The 22,504-nt window shown below is 38.9% G+C and overlaps 1 protein-coding gene across 2 annotated transcripts in view; it reads right to left on the bottom strand.

The window, feature by feature from the left end:
- Positions 1 to 20,907, bottom strand: part of LOC103771846 (thyroid hormone receptor beta) — a 46,775-nt gene extending 25,868 nt beyond the window's left edge. The window contains exon 1 of one of the 2 annotated variants that reach the window (XM_008939163.1): positions 20,847 to 20,907. In XM_008939163.1, coding sequence (XP_008937411.1) covers positions 20,847 to 20,853 — 7 coding nt within the window. In that variant the 5' untranslated portion in view covers positions 20,854 to 20,907. Of the gene's footprint in view, positions 1 to 1,401; positions 1,749 to 20,846 lie in introns of those variants that run through there. The other variant, XM_008939162.1, reaches the window with a different exon arrangement.
- Between the last annotated feature and the right edge of the window lie 1,597 nt (positions 20,908 to 22,504).

Genomic DNA, 22,504 nt, shown 5'->3' with positions numbered 1-22,504 from the left:
GCAATACTAAGTCTTTGTTTTCTCTGAGTTAATCCCGAGTACTATTTTTGTTTAACCAAAAATAAGACATGGGAAAAGTCTAGTAAGAGTTATGAATCCATCAGTTAAAAAAGCAATAGCAAATAAATAGCCTTAAAAAGTATTTAAAATGTTGCACAACACAGAAACGTGCACTATCCACAACTACCTTTAGTTTAGCATTTGATCATGTTCTTACAGCTTCCTAGAACAGCATTTAAAAAAATATATCCTTTGTTATGAAATGCAATGCTGCTCAAAGTATACAATTAAAACATCTGTCTACCAAACATAGAGATTTATTGCATCAAGTGCTAATGAATATTGTCTGCACATAGGAAAATGTTTCACATTTCCACACAGTTAATAACATCAACCACGCTACTTTTCACTACAAAGCCACTTTAAAAGTAGTAAACAGTGTTTTCTCTACCTACCTAGTTACATCAGATTCATCTGGGTTTTGGATAACTGCATACAGAAAATTTGGTCTTAACAGAAAAAGGACATTATGTTGGTAAAACAGACTGTGTATTTTTATGCTTTAATAATGGATTTTAAAGAAACACAGATAATGTATACTCTGTATGCATCAGTTTGCCTGTCTGAGTTCAGAACAGATAACACTGAAAACATTTCAAAGTGTTCGTTGGTATTTTGGGCTCTTTTTTGAATCTGCTTTGCTTTCTTGAAAGCAAAAGAATAAACTCCAAAACCAAGAAATGATTTAACCCTGAGGGAGAAGATACTGGATTCTGATTATCTTTCACAAACATATTGATTAGGTCAACTTTTTGGATGCAGAATAATCTTTCCTGCACAGATATACTATTGAATTTTACATCTTTTTTGCTTTGAATAATAAGAAACTACACGGTTTTCACTTAACAGACAGTAACTCTGTTAAATGTAATCATTTTCCCCTGCATATTTACAGTTCTGTTTTCGAAGTATTTTCCCCGAGTTGCTGAGTAAACAGAGTTCACATTTACTGATAACAAGGACTCACATGAATTGTTCGTAAATAACCAGAAACACGGCTTTAAGATATAGAATATATAATGATGACATTTCAGAAGAGAAACTTTCTTATCTGGTGAATAGCAAACGAACTTAACAGCCCCAGAAAGCAGAAAACAAGCAATATATTTACAAATGTCTTTCACAGATTAAGAAAAAGTGCTTGGAAATCCTCACGGCTCACAAAAAACCCTTACAATCACCTAGCAACCTATGTTACTGCTGCTTTCAATTTTGAACAGGCAGCCTTCACATTCAAAGATGTATCTGAGCCAACTGATGCAACTGTAAGTTTAAAGCAAAACAAAAACAAAAACAGAGATTGTTGTTGTTGTTGTTGTTATTTAAATAAATTGCCCCTACCTTTCTTCTGAGAGTACGATGGCGACTGCACTTGAGAAAAAGTAGGTTTTTCTTCGGTGAAATATTCAGGTTGGTTGTACTGATTCAGGGCCATGTCCATGTCAGAGTACTCGCTTTTAAACACGTTTCCAGGGTAACTACAGGTATAAGGCTGATTCACCGCCCAGGCCTGTTCCATATATATGTTGTTACTGTGCAGGACCTGAGCATCACAACTGCTGTAACCCTGATTATCTTCGATATATGTGCAATAATCAGTGGATTGCATGTAGCAGTTGCTACCAGCAGCTGGGTGCACTTCATATATTTCTTGCATACAGTAGTTCATTTTGTTACCCTATCTCAGCTTCTACTTTACGTACACACACACATGCATACACAGGCAGGCATGCATACACATGGAACGGGAGAGGAGCAATGAATATACACCAACAAAGTCGACCGCAAAACAGCCCGTTTTACTTTGGAGCAGCACCTGATGTGCTAAAATCCTATTTATATTGGGACAGCTTGTGAACTCCCCTGCCAGTCAAACATATTGGGAAGCAGATTTATGACAGTCAAAGGTCTTAATCTGTGACTGTAAGTTAATTCCAAGGGAAGATGGCAGGCAGGTAGCAATGACCACCAGACAAAGAAGTGACATCCCGACAACCCTCCTGTTCCCCTGTTTGTCTGGAATAATCATTTTATAAACCATTTCCAGCCCTTTCCAATATGATTAGAAAATGATTACTAAGGCGAGGACACAGTTATGTCACTGTAGTTGTCAACTTAAGTGTGAAGCATTATAAAGACTGCTTAAGAACTCCCAGAGGGGATACGCTGAAAATCCTAAAATCAATAATCCTGTTTTTCAGCATTAAACCATAGAAAATCCAATAGTGCTGTGCTGATGACCCAAGCAGTAGTCTAGTTTTACAAAATTTAGCAACTTAATCTGTCATCAGCTTTATTGATTTTGTTTTACAGAATTACATGCATGAATCTCCCCAGCCTTCCACACATAGGCAATCCTCCCCACTGCCTGGTAATGCATTTACGGGAAAGCAGCTTTTCTAAACTTCAGTCATTTGGGGAGGTAATTTCTATTGAGTTCAACAGGTGGGAAACTTCGAAATAATATAATCAGCAAACAGAACACCGCTTAAATATTATCAGTAAGCTAATTGCTTTGCTATTCTGCTTTGTTATCCTTTATGTTTCAGTAATGGAGTACTTTCAGAAGCTTGGCTGTTTTGACAACAGACTGAGTAGAGCAAGGAGAGGTTTTTGCTCTTTTTGCCTCACCTACGAGCTATGAGCATGTCACTATCACTACAACAAAAAATGTATGATCTTATAATTATTTATTGCACCCTAAACCGCAATACGGTTAATATATGCCTTGTTTAATCAGCCATTCTTTTTGATAAAAAAAAAAAAAACAAAAACTTTTATTAGCTATTTGTTTTTTACTAGGTAAAGTATGTTTTTCCTTCACAGCACAGTTAAAACACAGTAAAACTCTCGAAGCCAGTAACAAGATGGTATCCCTCTTTAATGTCTGTTTTTACTATTAGGAAGCAGAATTATTACTGATTTGATAATGACGTTTTAGTTTTCTTATTTCACTCATTTTAAACAACTCACAGGATTGCCGAAATTACTATTTAGGTTAGCCCTTTTTCACCTAGTATCTTAAGTTTACAGCTACTAACCCTGATGAACACACACCTAAATGGTCCTAGAAGTTCAGTGAAAGAGGTAAGAACTGGGGATGACATGTACATATTTCTCCCCATCCGATACCGTTTAAGGTTTCAGTGTAATCCAGAGTGGATGGAGAAATGTTCTCCCTTCCAACATACAATCATAACAAACCTGTTTAAATAAGAAGCATTTCCAGTTAGCAGCTAATATGCACGATAACGGAGTAAGTGCAGAATAAGGATAAGCATAATAAGGATCTGAGGCTCAGAAAAGTGAAAACTCATGCTTGGATTTTAAAGTTTTTTTTTCCCTTGAACTATAGAAGAAGCATCTTTAATACACATTTCTTACTAACTTGCTCAGAAAATGATAATACATTTGGTAAGTCAAAATGAACTCTGTCAAATCAATTCTACTGAAATCAGCGAAGCTGCTTCTGAAATGAACTTACTCTTCTAAAACTCTGATAATTTAAACTAACATCTCAGTTCATAAGAGCACTAAGTTACTGAAATGTCAGAAGTAAACCACAAAGGAACCCTCATTCTCCATGCAGTTTTTACTGAAGATCTAAGCCAGCAAATAGCACTGCGACATACAATATGAAGAAAGCACACAAGAAAAGTCAATTTTCATTTTAGCTCAGGCCCACAATCTAGATTTTACAGTGATTTTGTGAGAAAAAGCAAGACTTACGCAAGATTTGATTTTTCAAGAACGGACGTTCAGCACTTCATAAAAACATGCCCGTGGTTACTAAGAAACTCCGCAATCGTCATTCACACAGGAACCCCCAAACCATACCCATTTATGTGACCTGTTGGCAATACTGTGGCACATACAAATGTCACACACACAACCACAGCCTGCTGAGCTTACTTCTCCACGCTCGTTGTGGAAAGGAGACATTCCACAAGTGCAGTGTACGCGGGTTGTTCATTTACCACGTAACAAAGGGTACCGCTCGCAGGCATTTCTGTGGGAGCCTGCAGAGAGGTAAGGCTGTATTTTACAGGTTGCCAGAGCAGAACACCTAGATACTTTTATGCCACCCATAAAAGCTTTGGAGAACCAGGTTTGGAATTCTTAGATGGAATTTTTCGCCATAGGGATTTGCTTTGCCAGACAAGTCAGAATTTTTGTGAATTATCTCTTCTCTTGTTCTTTTCCCCTCTATTTGGTTTAGGTTTGTTACTGAAAAATTAAGCAGATCTGAGGCTGTGTGTAGACAAAGCCATCCCAGCCAGGGTAGCACATGAGGATATGGTATCTCAATGTAACACAGCCTGTGACTTGCTTTCTGTTCCAAAATAAATCCCTCAAATATTTCTTACTTCTTATTGCTATGTCAATAGTGCTTAGAAGTGTGTCATATGTACTGCTTTTGTCAGAATTACTGTAATATTGCAAGGAAATTACATTAGATGAAACTGTGAAAAATGAGGAGAAAAAGAAAAGTGGATAAGAGCCTTTTCTGACAGAAAAAAAATTATAAACACGGCCAGGGAATGGGAGTTCCTTGCCTGTGATGTGCTAACATTAAAGAGGTTTATAGCACTGCAGATTGTTGTTCCCTTGGAAACAAATCAGTTCAAAAAACACTGCAAAGATTTAACATCCCTATTAAACCGGGAATATTCCTAAAATATTTTCATTTTAAACTCTTAGGGTCACATCCTGCAGGTCCCTTTGATTTATCACTTTGAATTAAACGATTGGATGAAAGACAGTCAGACAAGGTCTTTATCAAAAGTCTGAAAGTGGAGTAGAAATTAATATTAACAGCCTTATTTTTGTCTTGTATTCTGATTTGAATATCAGTCTTTAAATCATGTCATGTTGAGCTTCCATTGCCTTTGGCAATGTAGTATTGCACTTGGAATTTTATTAGTTCACAAGTGTTTGATTATGAAAACACATGGAAATTAATCACTAGCAGAATAAAACCTCTGGTGCAAGCAAATAAGCCAGTGAAAAAGCAGAGACTTCCACACTGCGGCAGAAGAGGATATCAAGTTTGAACCCTTCACTGTCTGAAGTATTAATTCATTGTATTAAAAAAAAGGCAGAAATCACTTGCTGAACATGAGTCTTGAATGCCCCAAAGGTTTTGAAATACTCACCCTGGTGTAAATCAGAAGTGTAGTGCAGGCAGTGATGTTACACTGGGTGGGCAGAAGTCAGGCTGAGAAAGCCTGAAAAAAGCTACCTGCAGGAGACTGCCTTACACTACATTATGCAGCTCTTCTTTGACTCCTGTTTTAAAAATTCAGACTAAAACTTTCAGTTATGAACAATTAAACACCCTACCAAGCTGCACTTCTCTTATGACTTAACCTGGTTACAAAACACACCAAAACGAGCCCGCAGAAATGCTAAGGCAAGAGTGTATTGCTGTGGATGGTCCTCCTGGTGACACATCCCAAGCAGCCGAGGTCCCGGTGCAGCAAAAGCAGCGTGGTGCCACGCAACCCCCCCCTCCTGTGCCACTGCTGCCTACGAGAGCACGCCCGCGGCACAACACCCGCTAGAGCCGCCTTCTCCTGACCGTTCCCAAACTGCACCCCTGGTCTAGAGCCCTGGCTACCCCACAGAGCTGCAGGTAGGGCCCCTGTGCTCCACTTCCAAAAGGCTGGTCAGTGTCAATACGTGGGAGGTACTGCAGAGCATTCAAATTGGAGAGGGCAGAGCGCCGCTTCTGAAGGGCCAAAAGGACCTCATGTTCCTTGTGGTCACGCTTGGTGCACACAGGTGAATAAGAATCCAGTGTTTGGTCAAACAGGTTTGGGTATTTGAACATGGAGCTGCAAGGTTTAAACATAACTTTCTTAATTCTTAACAGTTACATACACTTGTACTATCAGCTCCTAGTTTTAGAATACACATCTTAAAAAATACTTGTTGCTCCCTGCACTCCGCCACCTCGAAGGTTATGGGGGAAAAAAAAATTAGATATCTGCTCTTCCCTAGATCTGAACTTCGAGGACTCACACCACGTAACATGGGACACATCACAGACAGTTCCTACCTTCTCGTATCATAAAGAAAATACTCTGAAAACTGTAACATCTTTTGAGCAGAACTACTCAGGTGGCTTTTGCAATACATATAGTTTGTGAAACACAGCTATCTCCACATAATGAGTTAGCACCTCTATTTAATCTATACATTCGCACTACCTTACTAACTCACTTTGTGTACTATGATGAGACTCAAAACAGCCCCTTAAATATGTGACTAAGCAAACTTACTGTTATCAATTAAACTAAGAAAATCTCAAACATCGGAATCCAAAATAATACTGAGCACTTACAAGAACAGTATGTAACTCTGTACAGTATTTCTTTTTGAAAACTCTACTTGTGACTAAACCATAAAGCATGCAGAATTATGGAATTCAAGTGCTGTAAAGTTAAAACAGCATTTGACGGCTCCTGGAGTATGTCTCGGTGGAATCAAAGACATAAGAAACTGTCATTTTGTCTACACAATATTTATTATAACAGGTGAAATAGTTGAGGGAAAAAGAGCTACATCCTTCAGGCATAAAATAATTTCTTTGGGTTTGCAACAAATGCAGCCAGCTTCAAACCAGCTGCCCCTGGTTTACACCTAAGGAAAATGGGTTACACAACAGCACACCTCTCTTCTCAACATGTATTAAGATAGTTCTTTCTCTAATGCTGCTTCTCCCACAAAAACCTGCTGTACCTCGGCTATGACACGCCACTTAATGTGTATGTGACTCATAAAGTGCCAGTGTGATGTGCCTTTTAACGGAACACTTCAGACTCATTAGTCTGTTTGGATAACAAAGAATGTCATAGTTTATATTTAAATGTTCAGATTCACTACAAATCCAGTTCTCCCTGACCATACCTGACACCTTCAAAAAATTTGGCTAAAAGAGAATGGAGTTTGCTCTTTCATGACCAAGACTCTTCCAGGGTTTGTGCTTGATTTTCCTTGCGCTGGTTCCTGGTACTACAGATGACACACGTAGGTAGTATGCAGCCTTGTCAGAAAGCATTTGCTCTTTAAGACATTTGCCAACAGACTGGCTAATAAAATTCTTGAGTGGTGTAAAAGACAACTTTTAAGATGGTCTCTGAGCAAATATTGCAAAGAGTAATTATAAACCTGTGACCCAGACAACCCAATTTGTAAAGTCTCCCCGTATCTCATAATTGGAAGACCCTGTTAGCAGACATCAGTTAATTACACAGCTTATCTCTTGAGAAAGTAACGGCCAAAACTTAAAACATATACCTTTTCTAACTCATTCCCTACCCCAACTCCACATGAAAACTTCAAGGTAAAAAGTTCCATTTGTTCAAAAATAAAACCAAGCAGAAAGTCAGCTAATGTAGTTCAACACAACGTAATTAACAGACTCTTGGCTGGGACTGTCTGGGTTTGGCAGCCTCCTGGCAGCCTTTGGTAAGACGTTAAAGCGATCAACACCTGACATCTGTTAGCAAAGAGGCATTCTGAGGTAAAGAGCAACTAAATCTAAAGAAATCAGGTACTTAGACCAGTTTAACTTTTTCATGAGGTGATATCCTGCCTGACACTGTAATCTTTCTTCCTGAAGTGACGCAAGACTTAAGTAGAAGAAAACAACTTGTAGTCCCTCCCTCCCAATATGCAGCAATTATTGTCTGTGTGAAGAACTATTTATCCCAGTTTAAAAAGGAGTAAAAATAACTTAAGCACTAAATTTGTGCTAATATCTAAGTAACTGTGACTCTTAAAAGGAATTCCTTCAATGCTGTGCTGATGTGAAAAAAGATACCTGAAAGAAAATGGTTAATTCTTCTGACTACTGAGGCAAAGATTATTTACAACAGAAGTTCCATTTATCTGAGTTCTGTAAGTGCGCTTACTGAGGCTTTGGGGATGGTTAATAATAAGAAAGTAATAAAGAAGAACAGGCAAACGACACAGTCACAGGTGAGAGATGAACAAGCTGAAGTAGTAAAGTTTTTGTTTGCCCTTGCATTTTTAATATATAAAAGATATGCTTTATTTAAAAAGGCCAGCTACAGAAAAGATTTTTGATCATCTTATCAAGACCATAAAGGGAGAGGCAAATAAATATTTGAAGGGCTGAAGGAATAGATGCTATCTTAAATTAGGTATCTATACAGAACCCTCAGTCAGTACTCATCACATAGTCATCAGGGTTCTTCACAAAGCTACTCAAATAAAAAGTAATACTAAAAATCACTATTATTCCCAATGAAAAAAAAAATTAAGAAATTGGTAACAAGAAAACACCCCCCACGTAATAATGCTTTCACATATGACCAAACCCATGACTGTAAACAGAAACATAACAACCTGGGGTGTTTTTTTCTTTTTTTTTTTTTCCTTTCTTTCTTCCTTTTTTTTTTAATACAGCCTTTGCTGTGCTCTGCATAATAATGCCAGTTACCTTTACACTTTTTTTCTTCTTTTTGGTATTCCTGGGCACTTGACATGACTTGAAAGTTTGCTTTTGAATGGCCTGGCTGTAAAATTCTGCTAGTCCAAGTCGTTGCATGTTGACATTGCAAAAGCTGCTGTCCATTCCTCTGGATATCATAATTTTTGGAGTGTCTTTTCCTACACAAACAGCTTTCTGCTACGCCCACTACATTCCATTTCTGATTTCTGTCAGGAAGGTGAATCGGTCTGTCCCACGACAGAAGGCCATATCCTGGATGTTTGGCAAATACTGTAGGGCTACCAGCTGCTGGCATTGCCAAGATCTTGCTCAGGTGTGGCGTTTTGGAAAGCAAGTGGTTCCCCGGGTCTCCTGACGCCGCGGCACTCCTGTGCATCTCCCCTGGACGGCACCGACAGGACGCAGAGCCCTTCAGCCATGCCCACTCGGCCACCATCGCTCCCCTGCCGTACCAGGAAATACAAAATTTTGCCTCCCGTGAAGCCTGAACCAGCAGGCAGGTCTGTGTGGACAGGCGGCTAACACCAGATGCAACTTTCACAACATCACGACTACAGCATGGGCCTCAGGGCAAGCTACCACCAATTTATTGCCTTGCTCATATGATCATTTGAGGTCTTGTAGGTCGAGGCTGGTCGTGAACAATTTTCAGATACTTAAAACACAAAACATCAAGGATTCAGCCTTGTTTGACTTCGCTCTTATCGTAGGCTGACCTGAGGGACACTCTGTTACCTAAGTGTGACATTCTTATGTGGGCATGCTTAGCAGTTTGTTCCGCTTGTGCTACCTACTGCCTTTCCCCAGTGGTGGCCACAGGGCGTATCGGAGACGCTAATTTTATCACAGGAGCGTGGACATGTGGGTCAGGTGTAGATAACGAACAATATGAAGCTGCATGATATATCTAATTAGTCATAACGACTAAGCAAATTTATTTAATCCTTTGATGCAGAAGAAACGGAGATACCACTAGTTGACAAATCTGTAAAACTAAATATAGCTGATTTTCTGTTTTTGGATAGTGAAACTAAATGCTATAGAAATGATGCATCAGAGATGACATTCCACATGAAAAAGAAAAAATTTCATATTTTTATATCTAAAAAAATTAAAATACAAACCAGCTTTCTAACTTGCATACAGGAAATAACTAATTCCAGACATCTGATGACTGATATCCACTGTGGTTTTAATCATAGCAAGATTCTGCTGTTTCAATAGACCCAAGAGTTAATTTTACATACATTTCTCTCAGTAAAATAATCAATATACATATTAGCAAATAAGTGCACACTAAGTCAGTACCTTCCTGATAATAACTATTAAAAATAACTTTGGATTTCATTTACCAGGGCTATCATACTATTGCTATTTCTTAAAGTCTTGTCTCAAGTGGAATTCGTTAATATTGGACATACTCCTAGACATAGCAAGACTTAGTTAATTGTTAGAATTAAATACTGTTCTCCTGTGTTAATGTCTGTTAGTATAGACAGCTTTCCTCAATATCTTATTTATTTTTAAATGTAAATGCGTATTTTTTTTCTGCTGGGAGTGTAAGCTCACTTGATACTTGAAGTTAAAAATCCATTCCTTCTACTCACTATACCTAAGCTGTCCACCAATAACACAAATTCGTACAAGAAACTATTTGGCATCACAGACTTCAATGCATAAAGCAGGTAAATTACCCACAGAATCTGCACTTACTTACTTACTTCTGGCTTTATAGAACCACTCTTGGTTCAGACTTGACTTTCTTAGTAAGACTAAAAACTAAATGCAGGTAATATGGCAAGAGAATATCACTTGTAGGAGGGTAATCAGATTTAAAATAGAATAGTGCAAGTAACCCAGAAAATACTAGGCAATTTTAAAAAATTAGAAGAACAGGATATAAAACTTTTTTTTTCACAATTTGAACACTTTTATGTCTTCCAGACTTCATAACAAATTTAAGCTCAGAGGGAGGGACTGGATTGTTCTGGTAAGACTCTCTGGAAGCTGCACAGAACTTCTCTGTACTGTCTGAGCCAAACTTGGCCACTTCACTCTTCCTGGCAGGGAGACGAGCTGCTGCGCTATAACCTCAGGTACTGCACCCTTCAGCACAAGGCCGCTCTCCTCTTCCTCATTTTCTTGCACGTTTCAGTTCTCTCCCCCCACGGATAACATCCCATTTTTATATAATGCCAGTCAGGCACATGCAACATATGTAAAATATAGGCATTTTTATAATTCACTCACAAACAGATATTTCTGTGCCTTGTCAATCCCTTGAGCAGACCACTGAACCCACACAATTCTTGACCTTCTTTAAAAGTCAGTTGTATCATCAGTTACCCAGTTCTTGCTATTAGTCCTGGAAATGAAATCAGTGATTCATAATCCAGGCTGTTCAGTCTTGTTAGGCAAAAGTTTCTCTACCTTTTTCCCAAATTTATCTTCAATATTAAAGGTCATCTTTGCTGTCTTTTAGCCTACGATGATTTGCTTTAACTTTGATTTTAATTAAAAAACATACACTCACCACAACAGTAGAACTTTTGTTCCCCGAGGATTCAGAGAGGATGTCACACAAGGCTTATGGATTTTTCACTTTAGTGAGGAACTCCAAAACCCTCCTTAACATAAAAAATAACACTGAAATGCATTTTCCAATTTCTGTTTGCAAAGCACCTATGGTATTTTAAAATGTGATTCTAGACACATTTGAACTATGAGAAGAAACTGATTCTATTATAGCTTCTATCATTTGGATTGCCCAGGCAGAGTTTACAAAGGCTAACCCAACATCAAGCAGCTTTACCCTCTCTTTTCCTTTTAGCTCCCTCTGAAATTAGTCTCACTATTTTGACTTCTATATTAGCTACAGTTTATTTAATTTTACAGGCTTCCACTTTATTTCACAAACTCTCTTCAGTCACCAGGGACATTTTACATTCAAATTTTGCTAGAGGAGGATTAAGTTGTAAGGAACTACCACTGAGCGGGGTCTCCCTTTTTTTAACGTGTCCTATACTGTCACACAGCAGAAATGTATGTCCTAAATCATCATTCAGCTGATCAGAATGTTAAACTATATTTTCATTACAGGACTACTTTATTTATTCTACTCCTTTTGTTTTAACACATCTTGCCTGAATTCTCAAAAGTGTTTTTTTTTTTTTTTTTTTTTTTTTTTTCCCCAACAGAGAATGCAGTTTAAATCTCCTCCACCTGCTCCTGGTTTTGTCAAACCAAAACCCTTGATAAAGGATGACAATATAATTTTGTCTGAGCTCCCTAATTGTAAGGGAAGCATCTCTCTCCCTCTAGCTACTGTTAAAATGGCTATCATCGAGGCAGAAAGCAGTACAGCCTGCAGGGATGAATCACAGGCCCCATTTCAGAGAGGGACTACTAAGAAGGGCCTAGAGCTCTTCTTGTCAACATAAGTAAAGGAATCATCAAGTAATTTCAGAGACACAAAGGCAGCACATGGCAGCAAAAACTGGCATCTGAGCAGTCAACAGTTCAAAAGACTTTCTCAAGTTCCCATCAGTGTCTTTAAAGGTAAATTTGTTCTGCAGAAGCAGAAAAGTTTTAGCAGATGAAGTACCTGTTGAGCTAAACTAGAAGAAGAGGCCAGGAGAACCTCTCAGAAATAGCCAGAAATTGCTTATTACAGGCCAAGACAAAGACTCTTAACAGGTGACTGTAAAGGCTGGGCCTGTTCTCAGATACCCAGTGTTAGCTGAATGTCGCTATGGGAAGGACTACAAACACCACCGAACAGTTCGTTTGTTTTCGTCTCAGGGATACACTTTTTTCCCTACTTCTCTATTATTTGCCAACCATGGTAAAAGAAGAAATACAAACAGCTTCTTTAGCACATCTCAAGAGAAGGGAATCATAACTTGTTAATTCCAGAAAGACAGGAGAAGGTAGCCAGGAAGACATCCTTTCTTGCTGGAATGAGCTGTGTACCTATCCTGAACTTCAACCCTGACAAAAACTCGGGGTGCACAGCACAGCAGGGCTGAAAAGTGTTCCTGTGCTCACCACAACAGCCCCAGAGGGACTGTGCCTTGAGGGCTGCACTCGTTTTTCCTAGACAGGATCTGCCCTGTTACACCCAGAGCTGGCATTTGCATCACGGATGTGACTATGACCACTCTATTCCGCAGTAGCTCCCGCTGACAGCCACATCCATTGGTGATGAAAGCTGTCGGGTGACCACACAGGCAACCAGTCCCTGCTCCTCAGAGACTACCTTGCTCACACTTTTTTGTGGAGCACAAACATTCCTTTGTCACCCTCAGCAACAGGCTATCACTTAGTTTCCAGGCAATAGGTAAACCAACAGTTCTGGGATGCCAGAGGATTGCTATTTTTACAGTTACAAAGACACTTCCTCTCACAACAAGAAGTTATTTTGCGTTCCAAAACTGCTCACAGCCTGTAAGAGTTCTGACATGTAGCTGATGAAAATAGTAGCAGTAGGTGAATGCATTAGCAGTCTCTGAATTGTCATTAACTTGGTTGCAAAACAAAAGCTTGACAAAAGTGGTTCTTTATATATATAAAGTTTTGCCTCTTCTTGTATTGGAAGTTTACTGAAAACAGAGTGGCAAGAGCAACAGCACTTCACTGTTTTTTTTCCAGACACTGAAGTATGCAAGCATCTAAGGACACTGAAGTGGGTTGGCTTCAGGGAGATCAGCTCAGGCAAAGGTAATCAGGATTAGGACTGAGGGGTGCATAGTCTGTTATCAGGCAGCCCAGCTTTGTGTGGACCCAGTCCAACAGCACAAGATGATTTCTTAATGACTTAAGGAAAAAAAAACCAACACAAGCAAGCTACAATTTAAGGCTATCTCTCCAGCAAAATTAAAACCTGACTCATGTTTTGTACAAGCATTTTAAAGCACACGAGTTAACTATAAAAGCCTGTGAAGTCTTCATGTGTGTTTGTGCTGGCAATGACAGAACTCTTTGTGCTATCCAAGGTTTCATTTTTTTCTCATTAATGTTGCAGTCAGTTCACAGCTTTTTATTTTCTTTGCTTTATTTTGCTTCTCTTCTCCTCTTCCCCTCTCCCTTCTCTTTTGCCTTACTTCCCTTTTCTCCCAAACAACAGCACAGCATTTTCTTCTTATTCTTCCCTATCAAATAGGGAAACACTTCACAGTTGTGTTTCACAACTTTTAAACTAGGTTTGGGTGATCTCTGAATAAAGGATGGAGCACAGCCAGTGCAGACTAGTCAAGATTCTTCTTTATAAACAAGCAAACCCTGCCTTCTTGTAACATGCTAAATAAAACCTTTGAGAACATGTGATTTCTTTCCTAAATTTTAAAATGTAAAAATGACAGTGACTATACGAAAAAAAAAAGTACAATGAGAGAAAGAGATTCTAGCAGGTAGAACTAGTGATGTCTACTGAAACCAGTAGGTGCTTTCCAGTATTTCAGAGACATGTGCTTGTGTATCCTTGTGGAAGTAAACAGAGCCAGGATTATTTAATCCAGGACTGTTACTCGCTTCAACAGTGGCAACATTATAAAATATTTAAATAGTATCTTTGACAATATGGCTTTCAATGTAATTTAAATTTCAGTATTGTCAAACAATCTTTTGGACAAAGTCTACAATATCCTGAAAGAAGAGTGTGTAGATATTACAATAAACTTTGTAGAGTTTTTAACATATAAGAAAAGGTAACACTGAGAAACCTGTAACATACAGGGTAACAGCTTTATCTTTGTTGTTGCTGAGAGATCTTAATGAGCTCTTCAGTGTGAACCAGTGTAATCGCTTTTCAAACACACGCTGAACTTCTATTAGCTATTAAGGTAATACTAGACATACACTTATCTCACCAAGAACCTGGGCTTGACATTATGCTCAAACTTATAAACATAAGAAAACTTAATCAGAGGAAAAGAATTTCCAGAAGAACCTGACAGCTCATCTGTAGGCTGACCAGAGGCAGGTTGTGAGTAGAGAAAAGCAAATGGTTCAGGGTTCTGGTATGTGAAGAGCTGTCTGGAACCCTCTCAGAGAAATGGACAGGAGTTGTGTACCCAATGTGGAATCTTGTGACAGCTACAGATACAGTAACAACCCTGAAAGAAAGGAATGACCAAAGCTATGCAGGAGAAAGCAGTAAGATGCAGGGATACACAATGAAACTAGAAAGGCGACTTTAACCAACAGCATCGCAGGGCTGCTGAGCACAACTGACCCTCCCACAGTTCTGTGCTGCACATGGGAGGAGTTTTCCACAGAACCAGGCACACCCCAGCACGGCAGCTCTGCCTGGCTACTGTGCTCCAGCAGGAGCCCTGAGTGGATACCAGGGGAGGAGTAAGGACAAAGTAGGCATATATGAGAGTCTCACAGTCCCCAGCTACTTGTGAGCCCAAGGGGTTGCCTGAGTCCCCGAGGCCTGTCTAAACTGCAGAAATAAGCAAGGGATCTCTCTTTGAAGCGCAGCCCAGTCTCCTCCTGCATGCGCTCCCTGCATTCACACCAGCCTTTGGCACTGAGTTCCAGTGTGTGTGTCCCTACTGTACACAACCACCTTCATTTCTTTTAAACCAAGATTAATTTCATACCCACAAGTCAATGATCCACCTCCCCAGTCCTCATTCTGCAGACTACTGCCTGTGTGAACATGGGAATGTGAATGGATTTTTACTCTTTTCAAATCATGTTAGGTAATTCTTTTAATGCCTAGGAACCTACTAAAATAAAAAAGTGAGAAACCAAAATATCATTCCTAGATTACAGATCAAAATACCATAACATACAGTGAAACCATTTGGGAAAGTATTCAAGTCACTTCCACAAATCACTATCACCATTTTGTAAAATCCTGATTCTGAGTAGTGCTTTTGCCATGAGCTTTCAGAGCAGTCACATGGTCCCTCGTCAATCCCACGTTAGACCTCCCACCCCTGTTCACTGAGGAATGGACAGTATATTTGGCTACTGTTTACTAACAGCAAATCCTGGGGCTACATGCAGATCATCCAAGCTCTTTGTTTTTTTTCAAGATGATCACACAATTAAAGTTATTTTAGTTCTAGAATTGCTTAAAGAGATAGCCTATATCTTGAAATAACACCTCCTGTTCCAAGGACTGAGGTTTGAGCAATGGCCAGGTAAAAGAAACAGGTACTAAAACTAGCAGTCTGGTAAATATATAATTGGTGAAAGACAAAACAAACAAACAAACAAAAACACCAAATAAAGTTTGCCCAAATAATGCAGTCAAAGGATTCTTCAGAAACAAAGACAAACTGGGATGTGAGGAGAAAGTTCTTTACAACTGGAAATAGACTGAAGCTTGGGACAGGTATAAACAGTTTTCAGACACGTGATCACATACATAAGAAAGCAGATTTGAAAGTCTGGCCCTGATATTTTGCAACCTTTAAACATTTCCTTAAACGTCTGTCTTCTTTTATGATAAGCACTCAAGCTTCTAAAGAATATAATCAGAAATGCATTTAGGGAATGTAAAAAGTATTTGGTTTATATGAAAGCAACTGGAAAATGCCTGACTGGACAGTAGCTTTCCTGTAGTTCATCAACAGCTTTACCTTTGGCACAAAAAACTTACAGTCCTCTCTACATATAAGACTGCATATCAAGGACAATTAGCTTAATTTAATTGCTCTGCCATACAGTCATCAGAAGAACTGAACAGCAGTCAGTGCTCAGGCTTCTGGACACCACAAAATGACAGGCTGCAACTCCTGTGGCAAGCAGAGCAAAGTAAAGTGGTTTATTTTATACATTACTAGAAAAGACTTAGAAAAATGACATGGATATTTTGTTCTTAATTATTTTAATAGTGTTTTGCATGCTAGATTAACAAGTATGTTTTATACTGACAACACTATGCACTCCTAACTGATGGCACCAGTGAAACACAGAGAAAGATACTTCAGATTTCAAACACAACAGTCTGCTTCCATCAGAAATAAATTTCACAAAGATGAGTTAATGAAAGGCACCACCTCTGGTTTTAATGAAATCAGTATAGAAAGGGATTAAGTATACTGATGAATTTGTGGGGGGAAAAAAAAGGAGACAGAGAAAAATACCAGCACTAACATAATGAAACATACTTAAGAAAATGGCTAGCAGATGTTGCAACGCTAAAAAAAACACACGTTTGTTTTCTCTGTTCTTTGTGAAATCTAACCAGATCCAAATTTTTTGAAAAACATGTGTTTTATCTGGAAAATACAGCAGGTATCCATGAGTTGTAAATATCAAACACCTTTAGAAACACAAAGACTCAAGACCTTCATGTTTCTACTAAAGAAAAAAACACTCTTTTTTCTTTCAAGAGCCTTTTTTCCTCCATGATGGGAAAGAAAACCCCAATGCATTATTAAAGAATTGCATAAAAATTTGAGACACTATAAAATGTTACACAGACTACCTGCCTTTTGAAACTTTTGTATCTATATAGCACTTTTTGAAAGCACTTTTTAAAAACATTAAAGCTTAAAACAAAGGTTAAAATTAAACCAGAATGTCTGTAACCTAGAACTTAGCAAATGTGATATTTTTAACTGCATATTCAAAAATATGTTTCTAAGTAATAAGAGCCATCATGGAGTGATTCATAGCTTCATGCAAAAACATCCCACAACATAAATCTTGTTAACCTTTTGAAAATCCCCAAAAGCTCATTACAAAGCTGCTGAATCCTGGCGTAATAAAACCTTATATTAAAGTATTTACTGTCCTTCTAAAAAATCCATTACTTAAAAGAAATAATACACTTGAGTTACTTGGGTTTTATCATGGTCTGGCAGACAAGAAGTGTCAGACAGTGATGTATGTCAAGTTCAATTATCCTAGGAAAACCATCATAGAAATTCAGAAGAAATACTGCCTCAACTGGTGTTACACAACGAACTTCTCCATCTGAATTAAGGGCAAGTTTGCAGAGTACTGAGCACTACAGTGAAAAGACCCATGTAGAAAAGGCAGTACCTGTCCTATCCTATTACTTTTCCCAGCTCTTGGAAACTACAGACAACACCCTTGGAGACATTGGCTTTCAAATGGCTCGTTGCACAAAAGCTGATTAATTTTCCTCTCCAAATGAGCAACCTGTTACAAGAAATGCTGCATATTAAATTCTACTTACTGACAATATGCATTTATGACATTTAAATTACATTCCCTAATGTAAGCACTTAATATTATTATAATTCCTATCTTGATCTACTTTAGTCATTACCAAATAGAACAGTGTGAATATTTGAGAGCAGAAGCACAGTGTTTGAGCTGATTATGAAACTCCACATAAAAGCAGAGTAAAATCCTGGCATTACTGAAGTCAGTGAAGGAGCTGCTGCAGACTTCACTGACACCACTATTACATTCTTTACATTCAATTTTCATCTGCCATGAAGGAGAAATTGATGAGATTTACTGAATTCTACAAATACTATTTTCTGGGTTTTAGAATCCATTCTTCAATTCCTTCTTCAATTCTCCCTCCAGCAAATGAAGTAAGACGAAGATCTGCCTCAGGGCTTGTCTGTATTTTGTGAGAAAATGTACAGAAGGGAGCCCTCAGTGATAGATTACTGCCAGTGAATAATAATTATTGCCAGTGAATAGTGATGCTAAAGCCAGAAGCTTCACTACAGTATTTAAATAGCAAGAATTCTTTCATGAACTGCTACATATTACTTATTTGAAAATATTATCTTCCCAATGAGAAAATAAGACTTTCCAACTTTTAAATTTTTCTATTTGGCATATTCTTCTATTCTGTTGTGCAACTGTATAGCAGAAAGACTTGTAGTTATTGCTAAGGTAGCACTAATTTTTTTTAAAAGCTTGTAATTTTTTTTCCAGGGATTACTCTGTGAACAGTAACTTCTGGTGCCAACTGCAAAGCTGCTGTTGAACTATGGGGGAGCATCCAACCATTCATTTCCCACTTAGATCTATTTTAAAAAACATCAAACATTTTTTTTATTTACATTCCCTAAATGCATTTTTGAGCTCTAAAAACATCTGATCTGCTGCAGCATTTATCATAGAAGACAACGAACGTTTAAAAAAAAAAAAAAAAAAAGAAGCTTCCAAACAATAAAGCTGAACTTTCAGATTTGCTTGGCTTTGTTGCATTTATATGTTTGAGCACTCATCTGAAATTTATTTATTTTAGGGGTGTACCAAGCTGCAGTTTATGAGAACAGAATGCATCTGTCTCAGCTGCAAGCCGCAGTAGGTGCAACCCCTCCTCCCCAGCAGCACCCCTTTGTTGCAGTGCTTGGTCATCACCCCAGCTACGTGTACAGAAAACTGGGTAGGCAAGCTTTGACACTCAGAAGTTCCAAAAACAATTTTTGAAAACTGAAACTCTCCTTTTATTAAAAGGTATAAGCATGTGCAATGACAGGCGTGTGCCATAAAATAACCACACCAGTACATGTTTTTAAAGCTGAGATGTCAAAATATTTAAAATACCTTCCTTAAGGCAATTACAAAATGTAGCAAAGCCTAGTTTTACGACCAAAGACCAAATTCTACAATCTCCTGTCAGAAGAACTTCTCTAGATTGCACCAGAAACTGGAGGCTTTTGGGTAGTGCCTACAAAAGGAAAACTCTTACTGCAGTAAAAATGTAACATATGGGCAGAAAAATTATCTATCAAAAAATCAGAGCAATACAGCCTATTATTTTAGGCAACTGGTTTGGTTTTGGATTAGATTCTGCTCTTGTATTCCAGTGACTCAGTAACAGAATCTAAGCTTTAATTTTCATTCGTTAGGAAAGGAGTCCTATCTGGCTCTGAATGGTGGTATTTATGCACTTTTTACAGAGATTGAAACGTTTTATTTCATCCATGCTTCTTTTCACATTCACACTCATGTAGGGGGTTTCATTCCTATAATGAGGAACAGAACATACAAACTGCTCGTAACAAAAAGTGCAGGACATCTACAGTTGTACCAACAGTCATCTTCTGCAATGAACCTTTTATTCCACCCAGTGATTATTTTCTTTGCATGTATTTGTTCTGCCCGCTTCTTTCAAAGGAAATGCAGAAAATGCAGGTCCTTCCAACTAGGCTTTGTGTTCCACTGACCTCAGCAGAGTGGCCCTGCCAGAGGGAAGCCCAGCGAGACAGGCCTGGTTAGAATGCTAGTGGGAATTCTCCATAAACCCCCCTTCCATAGGAAGCTACACCCCGAAACAGATAAGGTAAGGATAAAGTGGGTACACTGCATTTCCTTCCCCATCTCTTGCCATCACACAGGAGAAGCTACTACCTGCTCCCTCCAAAACCACAGCAAAGTGAAGCCCTGTAGTAACAGGCCAAAACACAGTTTAACATGAGAGAAATGAGAGTGTGACAGGCAGCTGTAGAGACCGAGTTACATGTCAATGTTTTAAATTCATCCAAAACAGGTATTTGCTAAATGAAATTAGCACGCCTAGAATGCCTGCAGAAGAATGCAAAACACTCTAGAGGGCCCTGCCAAGGTAGCCTAAGGATACAAACTCCTTTCCCACCCTGGGTGGTGGTGATGATAATCCAGAGCCTGAGGCACCAACCAAGGGTCAGCTATTCCACTTTGTCCTATGAAAAGCCTCGATATCCCCGGCCTCAATCTTATATTCCAACTGGGCCTAAGCTCAATGAATACTGAAACAAATTCTGCAAGACTGAAAATGTCTGGCTTTCTGTATGATCTCCATATAATAAGTACATCTTCTAAGCGACCCTGGGCTGGGATTGGAATACATAGGGGTTATGGCACAGCTCATTTATGTATAGCCTTCAAATGTTCTGCAATTGGCAACGATAAGATGGTTAAGCAGACTTAAAATGGTTAATGGCCATTTCAACTCTGGATCTTCAGCTCACCTGCATTATGATCTGAAAAGTACCAGTTAATCTATAAAAATGAATTTGACTGTCTCACTGCAAACATCAGGGTACATGTTCATGTTACAAAACAACATAGGCAAACATACTCAGCAGAATCTGTCACTGTATTGGCAGTTTCAGCTGAAATGCTGAAGTTGGAATGTGCATTAAGAACAAAATACAAGTCCAAGAAGGATGAGAGTCTCAGTGGAAAAATGCTGGGGAAGATTACTATGTGCTCCAGATCTCTATGCTCTGGGCAGAGGAAAAATTTCAATTCCTAGCATCAATGCATTCAGCACTTGTTAGAGCAGAATTCTGCAGTAAACATTTAATAATAATCATTCCAGCAAAGCAAGAAATACTGCGTAGATGCTCTTATAAAATACAATTACCTGACATACTGCTGGGAGTTATGGATATGTAATCATTCTCGTTCTTCTTCTGTCGCCAATGTCACCTGGCAATAAAAAAGGAAAAAAACCCATGTAATACATCCATAAATGCAAATCTGCAGAATACTGTTAACATTTAAACAGGATGGAACATTTTGGACTTTGAATACCACAGTCCATGTTTGATTGCTTAACACATTAAATTCAATGCACCTTGCCTAACTGCATGAGGCAAAGAACTCAAACCAGGTCCAAAACCTGGTAGACTAGACAACCTTTGGGCAACAGGGATTTGGCTTTCTCTTTATTTTATTTTTTTTTTTTTTTTGGGGGGGGGGGGATTTCCCTTAGATCTAATGTGTAGCTTTAGGAGCCAATTGGTTTTTACTTTACAATTTCTAATGATATATGTCCATTACTCTCAGGTTCAATAAGAATAGGGGGTTCAAAGGAATTAGAAATTCTCTGACTACAGTCACATTGATTCTTCTTCAATTACTTGAAATTCAGAAGTCTATCAACTTTTACAGACTTTTGAGATTTAAAGAGTAATTACAATCATTTGGCAGAAAAACAGTATAGATGTACTCGTTACTTAACTTTTGAACAATGACTTCTGTTTTATTAAGGGGATAAATGCAGCTGCAAGGAACTCAAACAGGAATCCTGAAGTAATGGTTTTACTATTTATATTGCCTCCCCCATTCATAAGTCCACACATACACACTGATGTATTAACTATACTCCTTTTTTGTTTGGTAGCAAAGACCAAAGGCCTGCAAGCTAATTTTGTGTCAGGAGAGAGAGTTACTGACAGCAGATATGGCATTATCCTTCAGCAGTAGCTGTATTTCCACTAGCCATAATGTTTTTCAGACAGAGTTATCAGAGGCAGTGTGTCCTTTTTCAGACATTCCAGCCCAAAACACAGTGCCCAGCTGGGTGATCCCAACTCGCTCCCTAGTTTAAGCACCAACAATCCAATCCAGAGACAATCCTAAAGGCATTACTCCAGAATAGAGACAAGATCTCATTAGAATTTTTAAATAAGAAATCCCAGGCCTACAAATGACCCACTAATGCTAGTGGAAAACTGGCCTGGGATCAGAGTCACTCTCCTGATCATCAGGAAACATCCATCTTTCACTGTCAGCATGCAGGTGACGTTTTATAGGAGAAGTAGAACAAACCTCTTTTAGATGGTGCTGGTAAACATTTATGTCAACAAGCTGTCTTTTGGTTTTTACTTTATTAACAACTTCTTGGGGTTTATTTCCCTTCATTCATTCAGCGCCTTCCTGTACTCCCCCTCAGGCACTGTCTCCTCGCACGGGGAGCACTCCCCTTCCTCATCCTTGAAATAAATATCCTCAACCAATAGCAGACTGAAAGAACATCGAGTGCAGCTGCTCTATTTGGAGACAGGCCACAACACAGGAACGAGAAAGCAGGTGAACTGCACGAATCGCATGCACCGTGTTATTAATGTATCTGGGACGCAGCCTCGCAGTTCCAACTAAGCTCATCAACCCGCCCCCCCGCGCTACACCGGCGCGGGCTGCAAGCCCTCCCCGGCGGCCAGACACCTGAGGCTTGGCGGGCACCCTTCCAAGGCCCCACAAGATGGCGGCGGGACGCCCCCGACTCGCCTTGTGTGC

This window comes from Merops nubicus, unplaced genomic scaffold (assembly GCF_000691845.1).
Source record: "Merops nubicus isolate BGI_N331 unplaced genomic scaffold, ASM69184v1 scaffold9634, whole genome shotgun sequence".
Lineage (NCBI taxonomy): Eukaryota > Metazoa > Chordata > Aves > Coraciiformes > Meropidae > Merops > Merops nubicus.
This window is presented reverse-complemented; position numbering and strand designations above follow the sequence as displayed.